Source organism: Microcebus murinus, chromosome 9 (genome assembly GCF_040939455.1).
Source record: "Microcebus murinus isolate Inina chromosome 9, M.murinus_Inina_mat1.0, whole genome shotgun sequence".
In the NCBI taxonomy this organism is placed as follows: domain Eukaryota; kingdom Metazoa; phylum Chordata; class Mammalia; order Primates; family Cheirogaleidae; genus Microcebus; species Microcebus murinus.
In genome coordinates, this window is record NC_134112.1 from 75,841,049 (window position 1) to 75,866,567 (window position 25,519).

Sequence of the window (25,519 nt, forward strand, 5' to 3'; positions counted from 1 at the left end):
TTCCTAGTATTTATGGAGAGAGAGAGAGAAGTACAATAAGGTATTATTGGGGAAAATTAGTAGAGTATATAATAATTTATTTTCCATTTCTTTCCCTATTTCTGTTGTAACTTTTGCTTTCCAGATCTCCACTGAAAAAATTTATGTAAGCATTGTTAATTTCTCATATAATTGTTCTATTACAGTAACTTTCCTATATTTCATTCTTGTACTAAAATAACAAAGATGATGAATTATAGCTAAAAGCAAAAGCCCTCCAAAAGAAATAATTTGAATCTCCTAAAGTCTTGTCCAGCTATATAAGTGAAATACATACCCTATTAAGTGAGTGGAGTTTGAAATGTAGAACAGACAGGATATTTATAAGAATTGCGTGCACACGTGCCTGGTAGGGAGAATGATTCAATTTAGAATTACCTGTGTGGGGATCTGTATAGTCCACAGTGTATCCTTCAAGCTGCATTAATTCTTGTGGTTCAGACTTTTTTTCTCTGTAACTGCACATAGCAAAGGTATACTGGCTAACCTGCTCAAGACAAAAAAGTTTGATGGTTGGTCACAATAAATTTATAAAATTTAACTTTTAGCTTTTTCTTTATCAGAAGACTTTTTGACCAAATAAAAATACAACATAATTTACATATACATTTTCAAAACCTAGCTCAGGGATCAAAGCAGCTTTCATTTGTTAGCTTGCATTTGTTAGATCTTCCATGCCCATGATCCAGCATTTCCCAAGTCAAAGATTTGTTGGCCAAACCTCTATGGGAAATTGACAGAGCACCACATAATAAGTTTGAAACCATTAGGTTACATAAAGATAACCTAACCTTCTCTTACTTCAGGGTTGCACATGGCCTTTTTTTTTTTTTTTTTTTTTGAGACAGAGTCTCATCTGTTGCCCGGGCTAGAATGCCGTGGCATTAGCCTAGCTCACAGCAACCTCAAACTCCTGGGCCCAAGCAATCATTCTGCCTCAGCCTCTCGAGTAGCTGGGACTACAGGCATGAACCACCATGACCGGCTAATTTTTTGTATATATTTTTAGTTGGCCAATTAATTTCTTTCTATTTTTAGTAGAGATGGGGTCTCGCTCTTGCTCAGGCTGGTCTTGAACTCCTGAGCTCAAATGATCCAGCCACCTCGGCCTCCCAGAGTGCTCGGATTACAGGAGTGAGCCACCGTGCTGGCCCATATGGCCTTTATTATGCTAACATAAGACTGTAAATCTCTAAAATAAGAATAGTAGTAGTTCCAACCTTATATAATTATGGGATCACATTTTCAAGCATACTTATTTCAAGATTTTTAACCAAAGTAAAACAAGATCTTGATAAAAGTTGAGAATTTACTTCCCACATAACCAAAGCCACAGGAAGTACCAGGAGGGTGTTAAGTTTTAGGCAGCCAGTGACAACCCAAGATCTGCTCTGCCTCTCAATTCCTCTCCTCTTTTGGAACAGGCTTTATTTTCTTTACTGAAGTCTCACTTGGCTAGAACTATAGCTGCCAACAGCTTTGAAGCCACTACCCTGAGTATCTCAGCTTGGGTCATAAGGCCAGATTTGGACCAAATACTGTGGCTAAGGGGAGAAAGTTTCAATAACTCAGTTTGGGTCAACAGCTCACATACGTAGCAAATAGTCAGGGTGTTACAACTTCCCCCAAAATAGAGTGAGATGCTATTTCCTGCAGCAGAAAAGGATGTTTTGGTGGATTAATAAATACCTGAAGTGCAAAATATCCTACAAAACAGGATTCCATGGAACAGTTTGGTTAATGTGAATTATTTCCCTTTTTAAACATAAAATGAAACTAAGGAAAAATAATACCCTTCAGTAGACAATGATTACTTCAAGAAGACCTCCAAAAAGAGCTAATTGTGAAAAAAAATAACATGGACTATAATAAATTAATAAATTCTCTTCATTAAAGGGACCATGAAGAAAGTAAAAAAAAAGCCATAGACTAAGATATACACAAAACATATATTCAACAAAGAACTCACATCAGAAACATAAAGAATATATAAATCAATCAGGAAAACCCAGAACACATGGTAGAAAAATGGGCTCTTTCATTTTCACATTTTTTTTTTCAAAACCACTTTCTGTACTCCAGACCATCAAGAAAGGTTGGAGATAGTGACATGAGCAAGGTGTAGAGAACAGCATTGTTACTTTTAAAATGAAAAAATGTCTTTTCTGCTTCTAGAAGATAGGGTGGTCACCAAAGTAAAAGGCAGAGTTTCCTTGTGAAATTAGAGCCTGTTAAACTGCACAACAGATTTCAAATTTAAAACCTAAGTTATTTATTTATTATTTTTATTTCAATAGATTTAGGGTGTACAAGTGGTTTTTTGTTATAAGGATGAACTGCACAGCAGTGGAGTCTGGGGTCTAGTATACCCGTTACCTGAATAGCGTACATCGTACTTGATAGGCAATTTTTGATCCCTCATCCCCTTCCTTAAAATTTAAGATTAACATGACTATAACACACCACTAGAAACAATACTGATTAGATTATTAAGAACAGTTGCTAACATATAGTGTTAGTAACTATACAGAGAAATACACATTCTTACAAACTTGTGGGAATGGAGGCTGGTGAAGACATTCTGGAAGGCCATCTGGCAGCAGGTACTGTGATGTACTTATGCTTTATGTGCCAACCTGGTTAGGCTACAGCATCCAGTTATTTAATCAGTATGAATCTAGATATGGCTGTGAAAGTATTTTGTAGATATGGTTAACATCTATAATCAGTTGACTTTAAGTAAAAAAGATTTTCCTCAATATATATATGGGTCTCATACAATCAGCTGCAGGCCTTAAGAGCAAAAACTGAGGTTTCCTGAAAAGAAGTTTCGCTTTAACACTGCATTATTACTCCTGAATTCCAGCCTGCTGTCCTCTCTGGAGAACTCTCACAGATATAATACCAAATGCCTGACTATTAATTATACATTTCCTTTGATAAAGCAAATCTCCTACTAGGAATTTATTCATAAGAAACAAGGGGAAAAATGCCCAAACAGGTATGTGCAATGTGTTCACTGCCGTGTTACATATAAGCAAAAATGATACAAACAATCAGGTGGTTTCGATGAAATACATTATTGTATGACCATACAGTATAATACCATGAACCATTAAAAGAGAGGAGATAGATTTTTTTTTTCCTAACAGGGCAACTATTTCTAAGATACATTATAACATATAAAAAGCAAATTTAAAAAATGTAGAGTGTGACTTTTTTTTTTGGAGACAGGATCTCACTCTGTTAACTGAGTTAGAGTGCAGTGTTGTCATCATAGCTCACTGCAGCATCCTATTCCCAGGTTTAAGTGATCCTCCTACCTCAGACTCCCAAGTAGCTGACACTACAAGCATATACCACCATGCCTAGCTAATTATTATTATTATTGTTGTTTTTTTGTAGAGACAGGGTCTTGCTATTGTCCAAGCTAGTCTCAAACTCCTATCCACAGTGATCCTCCCGCCTTGGCCTCCCAAAGTACTGGGATTACTGGTGTGAGCCACCATGCCTGACATAGAGTATGATTTTATGGATGAACATTATATTAATATATTAAATATATGAATAGGAAGATACGTGTTAAAATATTTATAGTGATTATTTTAGGGTGGTGAAATTATAGGTTATTTTAAATTATTGATTTTTGAGTTTTTTTCCAAAGAATATAAAGCGTTTTTAATGAGAAAGAAGAATGAAGTTATTTCTATTCTGAAAAATAGAACGCATCATTAAGCCCTACTGGGGAGAAATGAGGCCAATATCTTATGACACTTGTGGTTCCTACTACGGTGAAGTTTTCTTTTTTTCTTTTTTTCATCTTGAGTTTACTTTTTCTGCTTCATATGTGTAAGGTTTACAAATGAAAGTCAGTGGCCTTTATAAGGAGTTTATTGTTATCACTTAAAGATTTCAGTTTCCTTGTATATAAAGGTATGACTGTGTGTGTTTTGGGGGGAGGTGTAGGAAGGAAGGAGAGAGAGACTGGTAAACATTAAGAGTACACTTCTATTATTTGTTCTAAAAAGAAGACCATTCTCTTACTTCAGGACAATAATTTAAGCCAAAACCCACTATTTTTCCATAAAGCTATTTCACACATGCATTATTTAAAAAATTATGAAATATCTCAAACATAAAGTATAATATATTAACATGTAAATACTCACCATTCAGCTTTGAAAAACTTCTTAGAGAACATACACATACATGTATATGAATAGATGTACATGCCTTAAAGATTTTTTTAAAGGATAGATTTAATTGATGCCTATATATACCTACTCAAGTCCATTTCCTTTCTCTTCTCAGAGATAGCCACCATGCTAAATTTTGTGTTTATTATTTCCATGAATATTTAAAAACTTTTATTACATATAAGTAAATTGATACATAAAATCAAGTATTTTTCACGTTTTCAAAATTTCTATGAGTGAATGATATTTTTCTGCAATGTTTTTCTGCAAAAGTTCAACGGTTCTGATGTTTAACCATCTTGATATATGTATTCCATTACTTGAATCGCCACACTTTACCCACTCTCTAGTGATTACCTTCACTTTTTTTCACTTATTGTCCTGAAAAACAATGCCACAATGGACATCTTGTACAAGTCTTCTTGCCTACAGTGCCAACTCATGAGCTTAACCTTTCTGCTTGGTTTTGGTTCTTGAGGTTTTCCTTTCTTCCTGCAGTTCAGCAATGGATTTTAAAAGATGTGCTTTATATTTTATCTAGCATTTCTCAGGCTGGTCTAGGTGTGGTCCAAAAGGAATCTTAGCCAATCCTTCAATTTTAATTTTGTTTTATGTAGTTTCTGAATAATAAGCCTAACTTTTATATACAAAAATTATACATGTTCTTTTCATTACATTCCAGAAAAAAATATGATGATGGGGTTAGTATATAAAACTAAACACATTGTGTCAAATTTGTCTTATGAATAATTATAATTTTAGACCTCAGGAGACCTTTACAAAGTAATACTTTCCAAATTGATTATTAGCAAAACAGAAAATATATTGCCCAACTAATTCATGAGTTTCACATGTCCTTTTCTCATTTGGAAGAATCTTAAAATCCTGCTTTAAAAAAGTCTCTTAACACATCACCACATGCATAATCTGGAACTGGCTGGGAGAGAGATGAAGAGCACAGGAAGGTCTGCCTTCCCTGCATGGCCTGCAAACATCTCCATCAATGACTAACTGCAATACATAGTGACCACTGAGCAAGGTACTCCAGACAGACTAGCCAGCAAGACTCACCCAATTTATTTCTTTCCCTGAAAACCCAAGCAGGAAAATACCACCTTCATATTTAAAATCCCATTTTCTGTATATTTCCCAATCTGGTAAACCCTTCTTCTTTCTTCCAAGACCCTTACAAAATCCTTCCAAGATCCTTACAAATACTCTCTTCTGCAAAATTTGAAAATGTATTATTTTTGAAAGTATAAAACACATATGAATTTTGCTAAAAGAAAAAAACACTAATAGTTTTAAGAGGTCAAGTAACTCAACTGGTATTTCTTAAATGCATCCTCTTCCACTTGCTGTAACAAATTACATTTGATTTTAAATTTTAAAACATTCAAGAAACAAGTATGAAGCCAAATTCATTCCCTCGTGTAAGAAGCAGGTCTTGAGCATCTACTATGTGATGGGTAAATTTGTAAGAGCCAAGGAGAAACCAGGGCTAACCCTTTCAGGATACACAGATAGCTACGATATGACCACAGTCATAAGAAAGCCATCAACAGGAAATTCGGGAAAAAACAAGAAAAAACAAAGAAACAAACAATAACTTGGGAAACAACTAATTAGGTGGTAATTACTCATATTACAAAGACATTTTTACCTTTTCAAAAAATCTGATTAGTGGTGAGGAATCAATGCATTTGATTTCAATATGATAGAATCTCTTCATAGGTCTTCATTTTGGTTTCCCTCACTGCTCCCCCCCAATTTATCCTTAAACTTATCTTCTGAGGTCTGATATTTGCCAAATGACAAGAAATCCTTATCAATTCCCCTGAGTCTGCCACTAAAGCACTGTAAGAATTCACTTCTCTAATTTTAAGCAGGAGACTTAAATGAAAATAAACAGTTTCTAACCCAGTTTTCATTTTCTGGTAGGCATTTACTTAGTGAGGTTGAAATGGAAATTCTTCCTGTCGTGGCTGTATGGTTCTCTACACTGAGAGGCAAAACAAATTATTTTAAAATCAGTTAATTTTCACGTTTTTTTGCTTTCAGAAAAATTATGGAAAAAATTAGTTATAACATGAAGAATATTAATAATAATTTTTATGATATATCACTATGTATTTGGGGCATCTAGCTCAGAGTATTTTTACAAAATTGAGAAACAGTATTACTACTGTGAGAATATTTATTTCCATCTACTTATTTAAGTGAGCCAGGTTTCTCCATATTTACATCTCAAAACTGATATAAAAAAGGAATTTTTCATTCTATAATAAGTAATATTAACTCACAGACAAATTAGGAAAGGAAACCATATCCAGCTCATTAAGAAAGATATTTCCAATAAATTAATTTTTTATGTTTAATAACTGTTCTTCAAAATTTGTCATATATTTATGTGTTTTAATGTTGTGTACTACTTATAATTGCAATCATACCTCAATGTCAAAGAAAGTTTAATACTTAAAGCCTTTTGGTTTTAGGAATTTTTTTAAAGTCCCAGTTTGTAGATTTTTAATTATAAAGAAGCATGAGAGAGTGGTCAAGATTTTGAAGCCTAACACTTATCTCATAAGAATAAAATTCTGTTGGGGAAGAGCAATGGAAATAAGAGTTCAAGGGGAAAAAGCTAATATAAAATTTTCAATGATTGCAGGTGAATATAAAGTCACAAAAGTATTTAAATTCTATTGGTCATGTTAATGAGTGATTTAATGGTTTTATTTGAGAAACTGCATCCATTGGCACTATTTAAACTTATAGTAAAATGTTTAGGAGGATCTTCAGTTGGACAAAATTATTTTAAGGGATATTTCAGCAAAAGAGTTTAAAGACTAGTGTGAGTATTCTTTCCTATCTTGGCTTTTACAAAGACATATTTGGTCCTTCCTTGATGTCTTTTAGAGATCTGTGAATTAGTCTTATTAAACAGAATGGTAAATTACTGACCTTAGTTTCAAGTGCATTTATAACTTTTTTCTTTCCTTCCATATTCTTACAAGTATTCTCTTCCCCTCCTCTCATTAATTCAGTCATTCATGCATTTATTCATTCAACAAATATTTATTGTGCATTGATGGTAAAGTTTTCTAGGACTTTGGTACATAACAATGCCTCAGAATCAGAAAAAAATTCCATCTTAAAAATATGAGAAGAAAACCTAGGGAAAATTCTTCTGGACATTGGTTCAGGCAAAGAATTTATAACTAAGATCTCAAACGCACACACAAGAAGAAACAAAATAGACAAATGGAACTTAATTAAATTAAAAAACTTCTGCATGGCAAAAGAAATAATCAATAGAGTGAACAGATAACCTTCAGAATGGGAGAAAATATCTGCAAACTATTCATCTGATAGAAGACTAATATCCTGAATATACAAGGAACTCAAACAATTTAACAATGACAACAACAAAACCAAATAATCTCATAATGAAAGTGGACAAAGTACATGAACATTTTTCAAAAGAAGACACAAAAATGACCAAGAGGTATATATGAAAAAATGCTCAACATCATTAATCATCAGAAAAATGCAAATCAAAATCACAATGAGACATCATCTTATCCCAGTCAGAATGGCTATTAAAAAGACAAAAAATAATAGAGGTTGGCTAGGGTATGGAGAAAACGGAACTCTTATATACTGTTGGTGGGAATGTAAATTAGTACAACCTTTATGGACAACAGTATGAAGATTTATCAAATAACTAAAACTAGAACTGCCATTCAATCCAGCAATCCCGCCACTGGGTATATACCCAAAGAAAAGGAAATCAATATATTAAAAAGATACTTGCATTTGTATGTTTATGACAGCTCTATTCATAACAGCAAAGATATAGAATCAATCCTAATGTCCATCAACAGATGAATGGATAAAGAAAATGTGGTATATACACAAAATTAAATACTATTCAGCCATAATAAAGAATGAATTTTATGCAACATAGATGGAATCGGACGTCACTATCTTAAGTGAAACAAACCAGGCACAGAAAGTCAAATATCCCTTGTTCTCACTCACAGGTGGATGCTAAAAAAATGTGCACACATGGATGAAGAGAGTGGAATGACAGACAATGGAGATTTGGAAGGGTGAAGGGGTAGGTGAATAAAAATTAGTTAATGGGTACAATGTACGTTATTCAGGTGATAGATACCCTAAAATCCCTGACTTGACCATTACACGATCTATGCATGTAACAAAATTGCACATGTACCACGTGTTTGAACAAAAATAAATAAATAAAACGCAAATGCAAACATGCTTTCTTAAAGGAAAACATGTTAAAAATAATTTCTGGTGGTGAATTGTTTTATAACAAAGAACACAGTGTGAAAAGTAGACATTAAAGGAGGAGTTATTTTTGACAGTGTGGTCTGCAAAGGCCTCTCTGAAGACAATCATATTTAGGCACTTCAATTGAAAGCAAAGACAGGATAAACCAGGTTTAAGAAATGAGTTTGCCATTTCAAATGTAAGTTCCAATTGCATTTCCCCCCTGCAATAACTTACTTATTCTTTCCAACATATTTTTGATAAGAACTTAGGCAAATCACTTTAACCCCCCTACACCTCATTTGATTTTCTTTAATAGATAAACAATAGCATACTTTACAGAGTTTTGAGAGAATTAGAGATTGATGAACAGCACATAGCACAATCCTTGCCTGCTATGCAGTAGCCTCCCAGTGAATCTAATCCGGTCATTAGAAAACCACCATCCTTCTCTCATTCTATTCTTTTTTTGTATCTTATGAGAGTCATTTCATTTTGAGTTACAGATGCAGTTTGTTACTGCCACACAGTGAAGGCACCTGACTGATTTGGGGATTGAATGCTTTTTGAATGCTAGGCTTCCATGCTAAGAATGAACTGGGGACTTTTGACTCCCAGTGTCTCAGTCTTCTGTTTCCTGGGCTCATTTGGCTGTCTCCTCTTCCCTTTCTTTGCAATCTCAGGGGCTGTTTCTTTTCATATTTTTATGAAAGAACCCAGTGACTGTGTTGAATATGTTTGTTGAATTAATACATAAATGATAGGAAATTAAGAAAGAGAAGATAAAGTGGCAACGCATCTAAATGTAGTTTTAGGTGGTGTATATTTGTCTATTTCTAATGGACGTTATACCAAATATATATTGTAATGTGTGTTTTAAAAATTATTGTTCTTTAAAAAACAAAAAAAAAATATTGATTACTCCCCAAAGCTCTTTACATAAATTATTGGTATGGTCATGTTGTCATGTGTTAAGGAATCCAGACTTGACATGTATAACCCACCTAAAATGCTAAAAACTTCCTTTCCTTTTAAGATCTAGCCTTAAAAATTATCTGTCAAAAGGCATGTAATGTAAAATGCTTACATTAATATTGTTTTTCTTTATATAACTTGAAGTACAGTTCCAGTTGTCTTAGGCTTTAAATGTTGTATTTCTAGCTAGCTTTACATGATGCAATTATTTTCAACATGACAAAAATATAAAATTTTAAGTACCAATTTAAAGACTCTTTAAAGGAACTAAAAAAGAAACACAAAGAAAACTCCAGCTTTAGAGGAATCTTCCTATTTCTAAAGGTATGGTCATTTAAATGATAAAGTATTAAAACACTTGTTTTATTTTAGACTGCACTTCTTTTAATATTATTTATTTTAATATCTCAAAAACTACCCAACAGACCCAGAATCTGTCACTGATAATTGGTCCTAGAGTTATAACAAAGAGTACAGATGGGAGAGTAACAAAATACCAATGACAAACAAAGCTGTCACTAAAAATTAGGAAATCTGACCCATCAGACAACTGAAAAAAGTGCAATTTGGCTTTCGGAATACATAGGCTTCAGAAGAAACAAACTATTAATACAATCCTTTGGACTCACTGATTCCTGGTTCTAGTTCCATAAAACGAAGACACATTTCACACTTCTTTTGATTCCTCTAGTACCCTCAACAGCTCTTACTTTCACCCATCTCTTTTGCAGGGTTATACTAAATCATATTCCCAAGGCCAAACGTACATCAAATACACGGTGTTAATTCAGGTGATCCTTCCAGATCAGGAGTGATCTGAGGAAGTTGTACTCTGAAAGAACTGTCAGCATCGGTTGGCACTAACAGTTAAAATATGCTGCTGAAAGATTAGCTACAAACATCAGGGGGTGGTCCTGCTCCCTGCGGTCCAGTTAGAGGCAGTCTTGCAGCCTTCCCTCAGTCGCATTGCCACATGCCAAGAGTTAAACAGGTGGTTAGACCTATTCTTTATTTATTTATTTATTTATTGATTGATTGATTGATTGATTGATTCATTCATTCATTCCCAAATTCTGTGGGTACAAATATTGTTAGGGTTACATATCTTGCCCCTGTCCCCTTCCCCACCCTGCTCTGCCAGAGCTTCAAGCGTATTCAGTCTTCAAGTGGTGCGCCCTGCACCCGCAATGAAAGTGCGTACCCTTCCCCTTCTCCCCCCTTCCACCTGTTCACCTCCCATTAACAAAAAATTTTTTTTTTAGACATTTTGATCTAGTATTTGTTTGCACTTACAGTCTTACTTGTGTATTACCGAACAAAGCTTATATAATTTACTATGCTGAAATTGAAAATCCCTTCAGTGGAAATGTAGCAATGATAAACATTCAATATCATTAACCCAATCCACTCTTAATAACTACATAAAGAATGGATAGGTTGAGAATGGGGAGATATAAACAGACTTTGATCTGAAGACAGCATTAAATCAGGTTTTGGCATCACTGCTTTTGATAGGGCACCTTAAGTTGCTGTGGTACCACGAGGTAGCTGCATCTGGTACAGAAAACCTCCCATTTTGTTCTCAACTGCCAACCTGTTCGACACCTGTCTGTGTCCTAGCATGTGTAAGTGCTAACTATCAGATTTTAGAGACCACAGCATTCAAGTTTGTATGTTATATTCCTACTGCAGGGATCATGTTAACAGCTGGCAGCTTAGCAACTGCCACCAACTAATTTCAGCAAAGATTAAAGCTTTAAAAATCCTTAGCTGGAAATGTTCTTGGCAGAGGTCAAAGGTGCTGCTAGAGTTATTTTTTTCAAAAAAAAAAAAAATCCCAGAGCTTAATTTAATCAAGAAAAATGAATATATAACATATTCAAGATCTTGATAGATTTGAGGGAAATATACATATGACCAAATAGCATAAAAAAGATTCAGCAATCAGCGTGCAAATTAGAGAAAGGAAAGGCAGTTTTTTAAATAACCAGGCTGAGTGATTTGCATATATTGATTTATTTAAGAAATACTTAGTCAGTTTCTATTAATGTACCAGGCAGTGTTTAATGTTCCACAGATAAAATAGACTGAAAGAAGGATAAGGTCCTTATTTTCATGGAGCATACATTCTAGAAGGGGTAAAGAGATTAAAAAATTAAATGTACAAGTAAAAAAGATAATTTTAATAGGAGATAAATGCTCTGAAAAATATAAAACAGAATAATGTGAAAGAGAATGAGTTGAGGGGTATACCTAAGTGGGTAGGGTAGAATGAGCCAGCCACGGGGAAAATAAAAGCTCTAGGATGTTCAGAATTTCTATAAAGAGGATTAGGGTTAGCCTAATAATCTAACAATCTGGATAGAAGGAAAGGACTTAATCAAAAAGGCACATCTGCATAGAAATCACACTTAAAAAATAAACCCACATTATATTTCTTTGAGGTACCTTTGTGGGGCAAGGGCTGGTGACCTGAAGGTGCTGAACTCCTACCCTGGGCTCTGTAATTAATCTGGGGGCAGAGCCTTAGAAGTCAAGATGCTGCTCAATGACAGGGAAGGACTAAAGAAAAAGGAAGCTTGTGGCCAGAATATTTAGGATCTTCTCTGGTCATGGTTACAGTTCTAAGTGCGAAGGGAAGTCATGGGAAGGACTTAAGCCAAAAACTGTCGTAATGTGAATTATGTTTCAAATTGATTATTCTGGCAATGTGAAGAACAGTTTGTAAGGAAAATGGTAGAAGTGGAAGCAGAGAGAACACCCAGGTTGCTACTGTAGGAGTCCATGTGAAGATGATGGTGGTTTCAACTAGTATGGTCGCAGAGAAAATGGACAGAATTGGGTGTAAATGGAATCCTATTTTGGACCTGGAACAACAATATTTTCTGATTGACAAGGGGTTAAGGAAAAGAGAGGGATCAAAGATGACACCTAGGTTTTGGCTTAAGTATGTTCAAATATAAGTCAACTTTATATTCCATACAGAGGTTTGAGAAGGAAACTAAAGGAAAGATATTTATTTAATAAATATTTACTGAATCTCCAGTATGCAGCAGGTACACCATTCATGAAGATTTTATGTACATACCTGTATATATATACACACACATATAAAGATGTATATATGCACATGAACACATAAATATACACAAAGAGACACACAAACTCATGCATTTTGAAATGGAGTCTTGTAGAATAATTTTAAGAAAAGATTAAGCACACAAAAGTTTAATGTTGTTCCAATAATGCGCAATTCTCATTCATAGGTCCTCTGCTCTTTTATGTAGTTATAAGCTGCAAAATAAGAGGTATCAGACATTGACCTGTAATCTAAACAGGAAAACAGCAATAATTTTTTTTTTATTTTGTTTTAAGAGCCAGGCTAGAGTGTAGTGGCATGATTATACCTTCCTGCAGCCTTCAACTCCTAGGCTCAAGCAATCCTCCCACCTCAGCATCCTGAGTAGCTGAGACAACAGGCACATGCCATCATAGCCAGCTAATTTTTAAATTTTTTGTAGAGATGGGGTCTCACTATGCTGCCCAGGTTGGTCTCAAACTCCTGGCCTCAAGCAGTCCTCCCACCCCAGCCTCTCAAAGTGCTGGGATTACAGGTGTGAGCCATCATGCCTGGCCAAATTTTTTTTTTTTTTTTTAATGGGAACACAGGGTATATGTAAAAGAGAGGAATGTTCAAATTGGGATCACTGCCTGAGCCATACAAGATTCACCTTACTAAATCTGGCCCTATTTTAACTCCACATCCTGTGTCTCCTTTTATAATTTAATGCTTGAGATATAGGTAAATGTTTATTTTAATTATCTACTCATTTTTAGAGCTATGTTAAAGAGTAAATGGATTAAGTATTTTAAAGTTCAAAGATAAATCATATGGCTCATTAATATGACTATTATCATCTTTTTTCCTATGAAAAACTGAATTATCATAAAGCAAAAGTTATCTTAAAAATGGAGCCTAAAATAAAAAAATATTTTCTGCTGACATTTTGTTCCCAGTAAGTCCAATAACCAAAAGAATTTTCAATTTTATTTCATATTGAAGATGTATATTTAAAAAAATAAGATAAAAAGAGAAAAAGGATAAAAAATATAAATAAGGAAATATAAAATAACATGCAACTTAACACATAATGAGAATTTGTTAACTATAAAAAAGTGATTTAAAAGAAAAAAAGAAAGCCAAAGTTTTGGTGAATATTTAAATACACATGGGTCATCTAAGGCTTTATAATCTTTCTAATATTACAAGTATCTGTGCCTAGGAATACTCCCACATATATATGTGAATATTAATATACAATAATTATACATATATTGATGGAGGCATTGGTTGTTGATGACAAAAACAACATCAAAAGGGAATTTATACATAAATTATGTTAATCTGTATTATGGAATCCAATCATTTCCTCAAAATAATCAAGTAGATTTTTATATGTTAATATGGCAACTTCTGTGTGATATGTATTTTTAACAGGGAACAAAGCAATTCACAGAACAAAAATATATGGAATGACTCCATTAGGGATGCATGGATATGTGTGTATCACATAATGATACAAGTGTAGAAGTTTACACTATTACTCAGCAATGGCTGCTTGGCTACTTTTGAGAAGGAGAGTAGAACAAGGTGGCAGTGCTGGTAGGAATACTGATGAGGGCCTTTTATTTTCTACAGTAAAAACTGCATGGTTTGATTTTTATCCTACCTTGAACATGTCCTGGGTTGGTAAATTTTAAACCACTTTATAACGTAAAGCTATAAAGCTACCATCTCATGACTTTCTCGATCTAGTGGCAGTGTATTTGTTTACTTCACATTGCCTTATTGCCACATGCAAACATCCGCTGATGTCCTAGACTAAACCTATACCGCATAACCGAACTTCACCTTCTTCACGCAGAAGTGGCATTCTCAAATATGTCAGAGGAGACTGCGGCAGGGGATTCCCAAGTGTGCTGAAAAACCTCAGAAGTCAATAGGCTGGGGAAGCCACTTTACATTTAAAGCAGATCCTGATGGCATCTCACTAACAGAGTGCTTCTCACATGTTTACAGCATGTACGGATCACTCAGTGGCGTGGCTGACTGTTTATATCCTGTGCCAACTCAGCTGATATGTAATTAACATTATGTCTTGATAGCCTGCTGTTGTTTGCAACAACTTCAAGTCATGATTCTGACACATCGACAACAAGTAGCGAACACTTTGATACAGGGCCAAAACAACATAGATGTCTACTTTAGTTTCCAGGGATGCCACACAGGAAGTGGTTGGTCTTCATGAGCACAGACTCCTTATAGCATCACTCCCTGGCCATGGTAACACTGTTTTGCACCTCATGAAATTAATGATCCAGAGTGATGATTCATATATCTCTTTGTCTTCAGAGCAACTATGTGCATCAATTTAATCATAACAGCATGGCAGAGGAAATAAGAGCTTAGTCTCTACACTTTGACCAAAATGGATTTGCTCGACTCTACCACACACTAAACTGCATAATCCTGGGTAAATTCCACAACCCCCCTGCACACCAATTTTCTGATCTGTAATAAGAATACAGATATATGGGGATAATAACAATACCTACCCTCATAGACTTATTCTGAGGAGTAAACAACATAAAGTATTGAAAGTGCTTTCCATAAATGTTTGCCACAAAGTAAATGTTTAATAAATATTGGGTATAGCAATAATCATGTTAATAGGTGAGTACTTCAGGAATTTTTGGATTTACCACAGAATATGCAACACCTGGGACATACAGTTATTTAAGATGACATCGGCAGAATATGGAATGAAGGTGTAACTCAGTTTGGTTAAATTGCAGTTTTAAAGCTATTAAATGAGATTATTAATGTAATGAATTATAATAAAGAATCATAAGTACTTTTACTAATGATATCCTCCAAAAGTAATACTAAAACATGGAACAAGCACAAGAAAAATAAATAAGAAATATATATATTTATGTATGTTTAATTTTGGTATGATTTCAAGCATAGTCTTCAAAATCACTGTTTTTTCAATTTGGCTTGAGGCAAAATTTACCTTAATTAAAAAATACAACCTCTTAGAAAGCCTTAAAATCAATTTATTGCTATGTATAACCATATCACCATCAGAATCTAAAAACGACAAAGCACATCTTACATAGGAGCTAAACAAACATTCAATATCAACAAATACTTAGAAGCTAAATAAACACTCAATATTAACAAATAATTTGTTTTCCCATTTTTCAGCGATGATTGAAATGCTTATATGAAAGTCTTTGAAAAGTCTTTTCATCCCAGTGGCTCCACAAGTGTTCACTTTGAACGACTTTGCAGCTGGCCAAACCTGACTCTCAATCAATTTTTATGAGTACAAATTCTTGAGCTGATGGCTGGATCTCCAGCTATATCACTCATATAATACACACTCAAAAGTGGTGATGAGATTCACATTATCACCGGAGCATCATTCCGCTGATAGCAGCAGCAGACACACAGCAGGGGTCTACTGGCCTCCCTATGAAAACGATTCCTTCACCTTTCAATAATGTAGCCCGCAGGTATGGACCTACAAGCTGTGTGCAGATAGAATAAGAGCTGTCTTTAAAAATACTAATAAAAAATACCCAGTTCTTCCCAATAGGTCAGTCTCATTGAATCTCCATACACATCCATTTTGATTTTGAAGTATGTGCCTTCAATTTGTCTCCCCATTACAGTTGGAATTGAGTGGAAGATTCAATTGTGTTTAAAAATTTCAAAAAATTGTCAGAGTACTGCCATGTGTATCTCAATACATTTGGGCATGGGATGCTTTGTGTGGGTGCATATGTATATATGTACATATATGTATATAAATATATAATGCTTAAACATGTCTTCAAATTTTAAGATGATACCTTAGGTAGAATAAATCCAAATTCATTACAGTTTGGTACTGTTTTCCTAAATTTCAATTGTGGAGCATATAAGTTTGCCTACTTTGATTTAAGTTAGATTTTGCCTTTTAAAATGTAAAACATATTTTTGTTATTGAGAGAACTTTTAGTTCCTCAACGACATCATTAATCTGCCCTAAAGACATACCAATAAACAATATCAAAGTATTTTGGTTCCTTCTTTCATTTCTGAACTCTCTTATGGGTGATAATCAAAGTATACACGTTTGTCCCCTAACTTTTGATTCTTATGATTATATGCTAGAAAATAAGACAAAGAGCAAAGGATTACCTTGAACCTTACCTGGCCAACAGCATAAGGTGATCATTTGACTTCTCAAAACTGATCTACAAAAGCCTAATTTTCATATTAAAATCAATATATTAAAAATTATTTTAGCCTACTACCATTTAATCAGGTCTCCAGACTAACAATATTCTTTAAAACATAGTGACTAATGTGAATGACATGTTGAATATTTGTGGTTACATTCCCATGCTCTTTCATATGTATTTCCACTAGGTAAACTCTAATAGTCAGCTGGGTTTGTTCCCAAACTACTTTATGCCGATAATATCAGCTACTGAAGTTATGGAACTAATGAGATTCTATATAAATGCATAAGATATAACTGTAAAGGAAGCTGATGTTTCTATGAAAATCAGTTGAATGCTTTAGAAAGACTTGATAAAGACAAATCACTAACACAAATTTGTGAAATTAGATGTGAATGAGACATTTATAAGATACGAATAAAATGTAAATGTCCAGAAATATCTACATTCAAATTACTTAGTAAATGCATTTAAATACTTGCACCAAACTAAAGAAACTAAGCCTAGAAACTATAGAAGATGCCATAAGGGTGTTTATTTTAGAGGATAGATCACACAGAACTCTAAACAGGTGACCTTCACCAACCTCAAAGCAAATGCTTGGGATCCATATCAAAAAATTGAGAGGGAGTGTGTATCTTTTATCAAATTAGACCAAATATTTGTTTGAACAACATAAGTTTACATTCTAGGCGGGATAAAAAATAGGCTGGCTGTTTGCCATGTAGATAAAACTACTTTTGACTGAATTTTCACACTCTTCATGAAGTTACCATGTCATCATGGGACATCAATAAAGTAATTTTATCTGGTAATTGATGGATGGCTGTACGTATTTCTGGAAGACAGCAAATGATAATTCTCCTTCCTTGGCATTTCATCATGTAGTTCTGATCTAGCCCAGTTAAGCTTGCTTAATATGTGACAGAAATCAATGAGATTTTACAGACTGTTTTATGTTAAGAATTCCAAGGGTGATTCTCTTTTTATGTATTTCCATTGGGAATAAAATAGCTTGGATTCATCATGGAATGGAACGACTCTTACTTAGAAAGTTATTCTTTAATATGAATTTAACGTAATGAGTATATTCTATGAGCAAAGGTTATAGATGATTTACCAAAAAAGTCAGCCAAATCTGTTTAGGTTCAGAATCAAATTATAAACAAATATACCAGTCAAGTTGATGTAAAAAAACATTTATGTTACTAAATGATTTGTTGGCTTACTTTTTTTAAATATGCCAAAATGTATGGCAAATTTTATTAAGTATGGCTTATTTGTATTAAATGCCAGCATATTTGCATTAAATATACCAATAAGTACAGATATGATACATTTATATTAAAATGAGTGATTATATGTACTATGGTTTATCTATAAATTATCAGAATGATGCAGCAGTTCTCAAGGTACAGTTCTGGAATCCCAGACATCCTCAAGATTCTTTCAGAAGGTAAGGTTAAAACTATTTTTATAACAATATTCAGAAGTTATTTGTCTTTTCACACTTATTCTCTCATGAGTGTACAGTGGAGTTTTCCAGAGGCTACATTTTATTTGATATTGCAGCAAATTAATGCAGAAGCTGACACAAGAATAGAGTTATATTCTTTCTATTAATCCAGACAATAAAGAGGTATGCAAAAGCATAAAACAATGCCACATTTCCCTGAATTGTTTTGCTCAGAAAATAGTTATTTTACATAAACATGTTATTTGTGATAACATGTAATGGATTTAATTTTCCTTTAAAATAAATTAAGTATTTAAGAAAATTTCTCAGTTTTAATTTCTAAAAATAGTAAATATTTACAGATAAAGCCCACATTTAAAAAAGTCTGAGAGTCACTGTCTTAGAGTGATTATGTAAATAGGAAGAAAATGACTAACCTGAACAAGAACGAAGTAACGTTTTTTCCACCTTTTCCAAACCTTCTGTCCAAGGGCATACAGATACCTGGTGAGAAAAACAAACAAGCAAAAGAACATTTTACAAGAATAATCTTGTGGTTCTGAGTAATCACATTTCTTCTATAGGTATTCATTCTTGAGACCCAGCCTGCTAAAGGCAAAGTTTAGTTCATTTGGAATCTGAGACAACATGCAGTTTCTGTGTTACAAAATGATTGAGCTTATTCTAGGTTCTTGAAAGGGAATTGATTTATGTGGCTTATCAATTTGTCAGTCTTTACCATAAATTGAGCGAAGTAGGAGTTAGAAAGGATAATCAAAGAACCAGTTGGAATTTTATTCTTACACACACTTCTTAGGAGAGACAAAGGATATGAATTGAGGACATGGTTCTAAATGCTTCAGTTCTCAGATGACCAGCTGTGCAGCCTAAGACGGAGATGGCTGTACAGTCAAGAACTTTGGGTTAAGTAAGGGTCACTGTCCAGCTGGGTGACCACAAGATGTGCTTGCACCAATCTCAGTTTCCATTTCCTCACGTATCAAATGAAAGGATGGATTTGCTTATTTCTAAGGTCTCTGCTAGCTCCAGCTCCATCACTTTGGCATTTATCTGACTTATGAAAGTACTTTCCTGCAAGCATTTTAAACTACGAAATTCAGATAATAAAGATGGCAATGCACAGTTTAATATAGTTTCAACCATGGCTTTTAACTTTTTATTGACCTGAGTAAACTGACTTGAAATGATTAGTCAATCATTAGAGAATATTGTCCTTACTGAAGATAAGATGATGCACTGAAGTATCAGAAAGGAAAAAGAAGACATTAATCAATGAAGTGTAAGCTTATTGTAGAGAGCTATTAATTTTTTTATAAATTTGCCACAAAACTACACACACACTTCTTGGAAAAGTGGAAAATATTGTTAGAAGTTTAAAATATGACAAACAGAAGCCCAATTTTAAAATTAAGGAATGATTTTTCAATAATTTATGTTAATCCCCTTTTCTGAAATGAAGGTTTAACAGCTCAGAAGCTATTCAAACTAACAATTTATATGCAATACCAAGTGATTAAAAAAGAACATTGTGGCTAGGCCGGGCGCTGTGGTTCACGCCTGTAATCCTAGCTCTTGGGAGGCCCAGGCGGGCGGATTGCTCAAGGTCAGGAGTTCAAAACCAGCCTGAGCAAGAGCGAGACCCCGTCTCTACTATAAATAGAAAGAAATTAATTGGCCAACTGATATATATATATAAAATTAGCCGGGCATGGTGGCACATGCCTGTAGTCCCAGCTACTCGGGAGGCTGAGGCAGAAGGATTGCTCGAGCCCAGGAGTTTGAGGTTGCTGTGAGCTAGACTGACGCCATGGCACTCACTCTAGCCTGGACAACAAAGCGAGACTCTGTCTCAAAAAAAAAAAAAAAAAAAAAAAAGAACATTGTGGCTAACACAGTTTATTTAAAGGCTTAAGATATCTAGACTTTCTCTCACAAATTTTAAAGCTAAAATCTTAGCTTTAATTTTTAGTTTCTGTCTTATTAAAATAATTCTCTTTTGCAAAACAAAAAAAACATACTGTTGGCCTCCCTTAAAAACAGTAACATAGGCTATTGGCTGAGGTATGGTGAAATGAATAGGCACTCTTATTCACTAGTAGTGGGAATATAACAGGAGACCATCTTTCTGTAGGATAACATGGCAATATGCAGAAATAGTCCTACCTTTTTATTCCAGAATTGATTAAGGTAATAGAGATGTACATAAATATGTATACTATGTGCATACATATAACAGTGTTATTTATATTACTGAAAACAAGTAACAATTTAAATGCCCATTACTAGGGGAATTATTTAATAAGTGCTGGCATATTCACAGAAAGAAATACTATGCTGCTACTGAAATTGTGTTTTTGATAAAATCAGTAACACAGAGAATATCTCACTATATAATGTTATATGAAAAGAGCAGGATTCAAAATTACAGACATACTTAATGATTTGGAACTTGTAAAAAAAAATTCCAAAATATTATTATAGCATCTTTGAATGGTAAAATTATGACTGATTTAAGTTTCCTTCATTCCATGTTTTCTAAATTTTCAGAATCAGAAAAAACATGGAGTTACTAAAAATCAAAATATAAAAAAAATTCTTGCATTGGAAAGCATCACCCAAATGGCCCAAATCAATTATATATTTTTTGTCAGACACAGCAGCTAGCTGAAGTGTTTGGTGAACTTTTATTTGGCTCTCATGATACCCTTAGATCATCATCTGGGCTTTGGATGTAATGTGAATTCATTTAATAACTGGCCAAGATGTCGATGGCTCTTGTTTTCACCTGTTCACTGTTTCTTCTCAAGGCCCCCCTAAAACCCTTTGCCCCACCTTTGCTCTAACCTCTAATTTCTCTTCTATCATTCTAGTGATAGGTGTTTAGCTGCTCTCTTGCTGTCTTTCCTATGTAATTTCCCTCTCTTGAAATGCACACACCCAAGCTCCTATTACAGGGTTAACAGCAGTGACCTCAGGAACTAGATACTGTGGACATGACAGATGCCCTCTATGAAAGTGCACTAGCAAGATGTGTGCCAAATAGCTGCCTAGGAGCCACAGGGGACATTTGGAATAACCTTTGCCTAGGACCACAGCCTGCTTTTCAGCTCTTTCAAAGTGTCTCACTTGGCAGACTGGGTTATACACAAGTGAAAGTGAACAGTGATATGCAAATCATCAACATTACAAGTAAGTCAGTGCCAGTCTTGCTGACAGTGAAGGTCTTACATAAGGAAGAATCGTCACCTGTATCATTATTCAAAATGACACATGAATAAATTTGGAATGAAGATATATGGGTTTCTGAATACAGAAAGCAGAAGGGTGGGTGGATGCATACATGTTGTTATATAAAAAAAGAGAATTTGGAACTGGAACCAAGGTAAACATTTGAATGTTTGGCCTTGAAGTATTTTACGCTGTGGCTGAAGAAAGAATTCATTCAAACACATACAGAAATGACAAGTGACCAAAAAAATCCAGACAGTTATTGGTTTTAAGAGTTTTACTGGTTTTTTGCCTAAGAAAAAAGAAATAATATTCAACAAAATATTAACAGCCCATAAGTAAATGTTATAAAGACCACATAGAAATATATATAATAGTTGATGCACTCAAAGTTTTCATATTATCCAGACAAAATTTTGATGTAAAAAATGAACATGAATAAAATACAGTGGAAAAGATAACCATACTGAGTAAGAATACATTAAATTTAATGTCAAAAAAATCTGAATATTTTCACCATAAAGATGAGTTCTGGGATCAGGTAACAAGTACAATGTCTAGATACTTCTTCATTGGTATAAAAGGAGATTCTTGACATTAGAAATGCCTTTAAAATGAAGGAAGAGAAAAGATAAAAAAAAGAGTTCATCAATATTGTTTAAGAGTAAATATTCAAAAACAAGAGTCAAATAGTAAGGAATGACTAGGTTGCTATTAAAAATGATGCCAAAAAAGAATTACTAATGACATCAAAAAAATCTTATAATTAAAAAAAAAGCAGTCACAAAAGTTCATATTATATGCATGGAAAAATCAAGAAAAATGCAATAAAATGTTAAACTTGTAGTTAATACCCAGCTGGTGAGATTAAAGATGAAATTTCATATTCTTTACGCCTTTCTGTATTTTTACAATTTCTATATTGACCATGTCTTCTTTCATGTTTTTAGTAAGGGTGATTGGCATAGTTACATGAAATAAAATTCACCTGCTTTAGGTGCCCAATTTGATGAGTGTTGACATAGTCACGTAACCACTTCCACAATTGTCTTATAGAACATTTCCATTTCCCCAAAAGTTCCCTCATGCCCTTTTATGACCAAACCTATCCTCATATCCCCAGCTCTGGCAACCACTAATTGATTTCTGACCTTATAGTTTTTCATTTTCCAGAATGTCATACAGTTAGAACTCATATAGTATATAGCCTTTCATGTTTAACTTCTTTCACCTAGTAGAATGTTTCTGAGATTCATCCATGTTGTTGCAAGTATCAGAAGTCCATTCCTTTTTCTTGAATATTCCATTGCATGAATTTACCTCAGTATATTTTTCTATTCACTAGTTAGTGGATATGAGTTATTTCTTCTTCTCTGGATATCATCAATAAAGCCACTATAAACATTTTTATACAAGTATTTGTGTAGGCATATATTTTCATTTTTCCTTGGTAAATATCTAGGAGTATGATTGTTAGGTCATATTGAAAGTGTATAATCAACTTTACAAGAAACTGCTAAATTGTTTTTCAAAGTGGCTATCCTGTTTCACATTACCATTAGCAATGTATTAAAGCACAACCTACTTCTGTGATCAGAAAAAATTACTGTTATTAAATATTTGGGGGATGTGGTCATTATCACTCTATAAATGTGTATTTCTTATATGACTAATTTGAATACCTAGAGACCAAAAATAAGGGCCTTTATCTCTTTATTTTGAGCACAGTAAAGAACTCCTATAAGCTTTCATGGTTAAATGGGTTTTCCGATTTTCAAGGCTATTCTCAAATTTTGAAATTTGTAGCAGTCTAAATTCTTTATAGATAGATGGTCTCCTTACCTTTGGAAGGGTTGGAGTGTGGAGGGAATGAGGAAAAATGAGGCCAAATCATTTGACTATTTGGTAACTATCAGATAATCCATTTATTAGAAAACATCTGTAAAAATCAAAGTGCACTTTCTCCTAACCCATCTAGCATTGTTGTTGAATCACTCTTCTGCTGTGTGTGTGAGTGTTTAAAGTTCAGTGTTAGGTTCTATGATATCTAAGTCCTGAAAGATTTTTATTTCAGAAAAATATATGGAAGTTATGTTTAATCTGATGTTATATTCTACTAGGCAACAGATTCTATTCATTACACTTACAACAATGTTTATATATACTTAATTATTGAAAACTGAGATCCTTTGTATAGAGTATCTGTATCTATAAGTAATTTTTAAATAATTTGTATATAATAAATTGACTTAATTTCAAATTGTCATAAAATATAATTTGATCTCTCTTTAATGATTTACAAAGGACCCTATAGCATCTCAGAGTCATTATTATGACAATCAATTATAACTGCATAATGCTGCAGAAGGAAAAGGTCCAGCTGCTAGGACTAAATCTAACTATCTGGCACACTGTGGCAATAGCATTAATTAAACAGATCCTTGATAGCTATTTACTTGTCTTAAAAAAACAAAAAACAACAACTTCAGTTTTAACATTTCATTGTCATCTGAATCGTGGACAAATTAATACTTTACTACTTTATAAAATATAATTCTACCAAATAAAAGTGCAGAGAAGAATATCATCCAAGAAATGTGTTTGTCACCCTGGAGAGAGAGAATACCTGGCCAGTGTACTGCAGATCTGCTAGTGAGTCTGCTCTGCAGCTGATTTCTCACTGAATGCTTCGTAACCTGCTGAGTCATTACTAGCATCCTCTTGATTGTATTATTAATGCAAATAAAAAGTTTTTCTTTTAAGTGAATGCAAATCAGAGCTACCAAATACCAGTCAAACTGGGAACACATCTTTAACTGGGTTTTATGTGACAATTTATCATGTTATCCAATAAAATAAGTATCGGACACACAGCATGACAGAAGCATTCTGTAATGGGCACTTCGAATTTTTTTTCACCTTATTTTGAAAAGGAAGGCAGTCCTTTTATTGGTGGGGCTTTTTCTCATCTTTGTTAAATTATTTTAGTTAAATCAGAAATGAACAGAAAATGAAAGAACACAAATACCAGCAGTTTTCATGGTCATGCTACATTCTCCAGCACTCTATTAGCAGATGGCCCTATTAAAAAAAAATTCCCTAACCAAAGTTAAATTTGATACAAGAATTATCTGAATGGGAATAAAAGAGATATTCTATTGTACATAACATATTTCACAAGCACATATTTCCAATGCTAATTTACACTAAATATAATACTTTTTTCCATTGAAATATTTCCAATGCATCACAATATTCATGTAACTAGAGTATGTTGGATTATTTAAAAAATAACTGCTCAGATAATATTTAAAAGTGTTTACTTTCATCAATACATTCAACTTAAGCAAGGTATTAAAAAGTTGTTCCCTTTGAACAAAAAACTGCCTGCTTAACTTTAAAATCTTCTCTTCTTACGGATTAGGGAAGAAAGAAATTAGTAGCACTGACACAAAGCTGGGATTTAACACGTAAAAGTAAAGCCTTGAAGCATTTGGTTTCATAAATCAGTATAAACACAGCAGTAATTGTAAAGTATTAATCCCTCTTCTAGGGTTATTTCTACTAAAGAGCACTATTTGCTCCAGAGAAACATACAAATTTTTGTTAGGAAACAAAGCACAAAAACAATTAAATGTATATCAATATGGCATTCATCTATGACTTTTTTTTTAATTATTCTTAGTTCATACTGTATCATCAAATATCGGAGATATGAGAAACTCAACCTTCAGATTTTTTATTGTACATTAAAATATGATGTGGATATGTAGAATATGTACAGATATTAATATTTCCTATGCCATTAGGAAAAAAGACAAGAGAAAATTTTTTAAAAAATTGGCATTTGCTTACTTTTTCTTTTTTCTTTTTAAAGAAATAGCCAATCCGTAAGTCAAAATAGTTACTACAAATAAGGCAAAGAGTTTACTTTTTTATCTTCTATTTAATAGTTATATATAGTCATTAGAGTATCTCAATACTTACATTAAAAATTATACCACCTCTCTGG

General features: G+C 33.6%; 1 protein-coding gene across 9 annotated transcripts in view; it reads right to left on the minus strand.

Moving 5' to 3' along the window:
* CADPS2 (calcium dependent secretion activator 2) overlaps positions 1-25,519 on the minus strand; it is a 454,741-nt gene that overhangs the window by 154,303 nt on the left and 274,919 nt on the right. For all 9 annotated transcript variants that reach the window (XM_076006584.1, XM_076006583.1, XM_076006580.1 and 6 more), the window contains exons 9-10: positions 18,696-18,762; positions 418-526 (exon numbers count right to left, since the gene is read on the minus strand). In XM_076006584.1, coding sequence (XP_075862699.1) covers positions 418-526; positions 18,696-18,762 — 176 coding nt within the window. The remainder of the gene's footprint in view (positions 1-417; positions 527-18,695; positions 18,763-25,519) is intronic.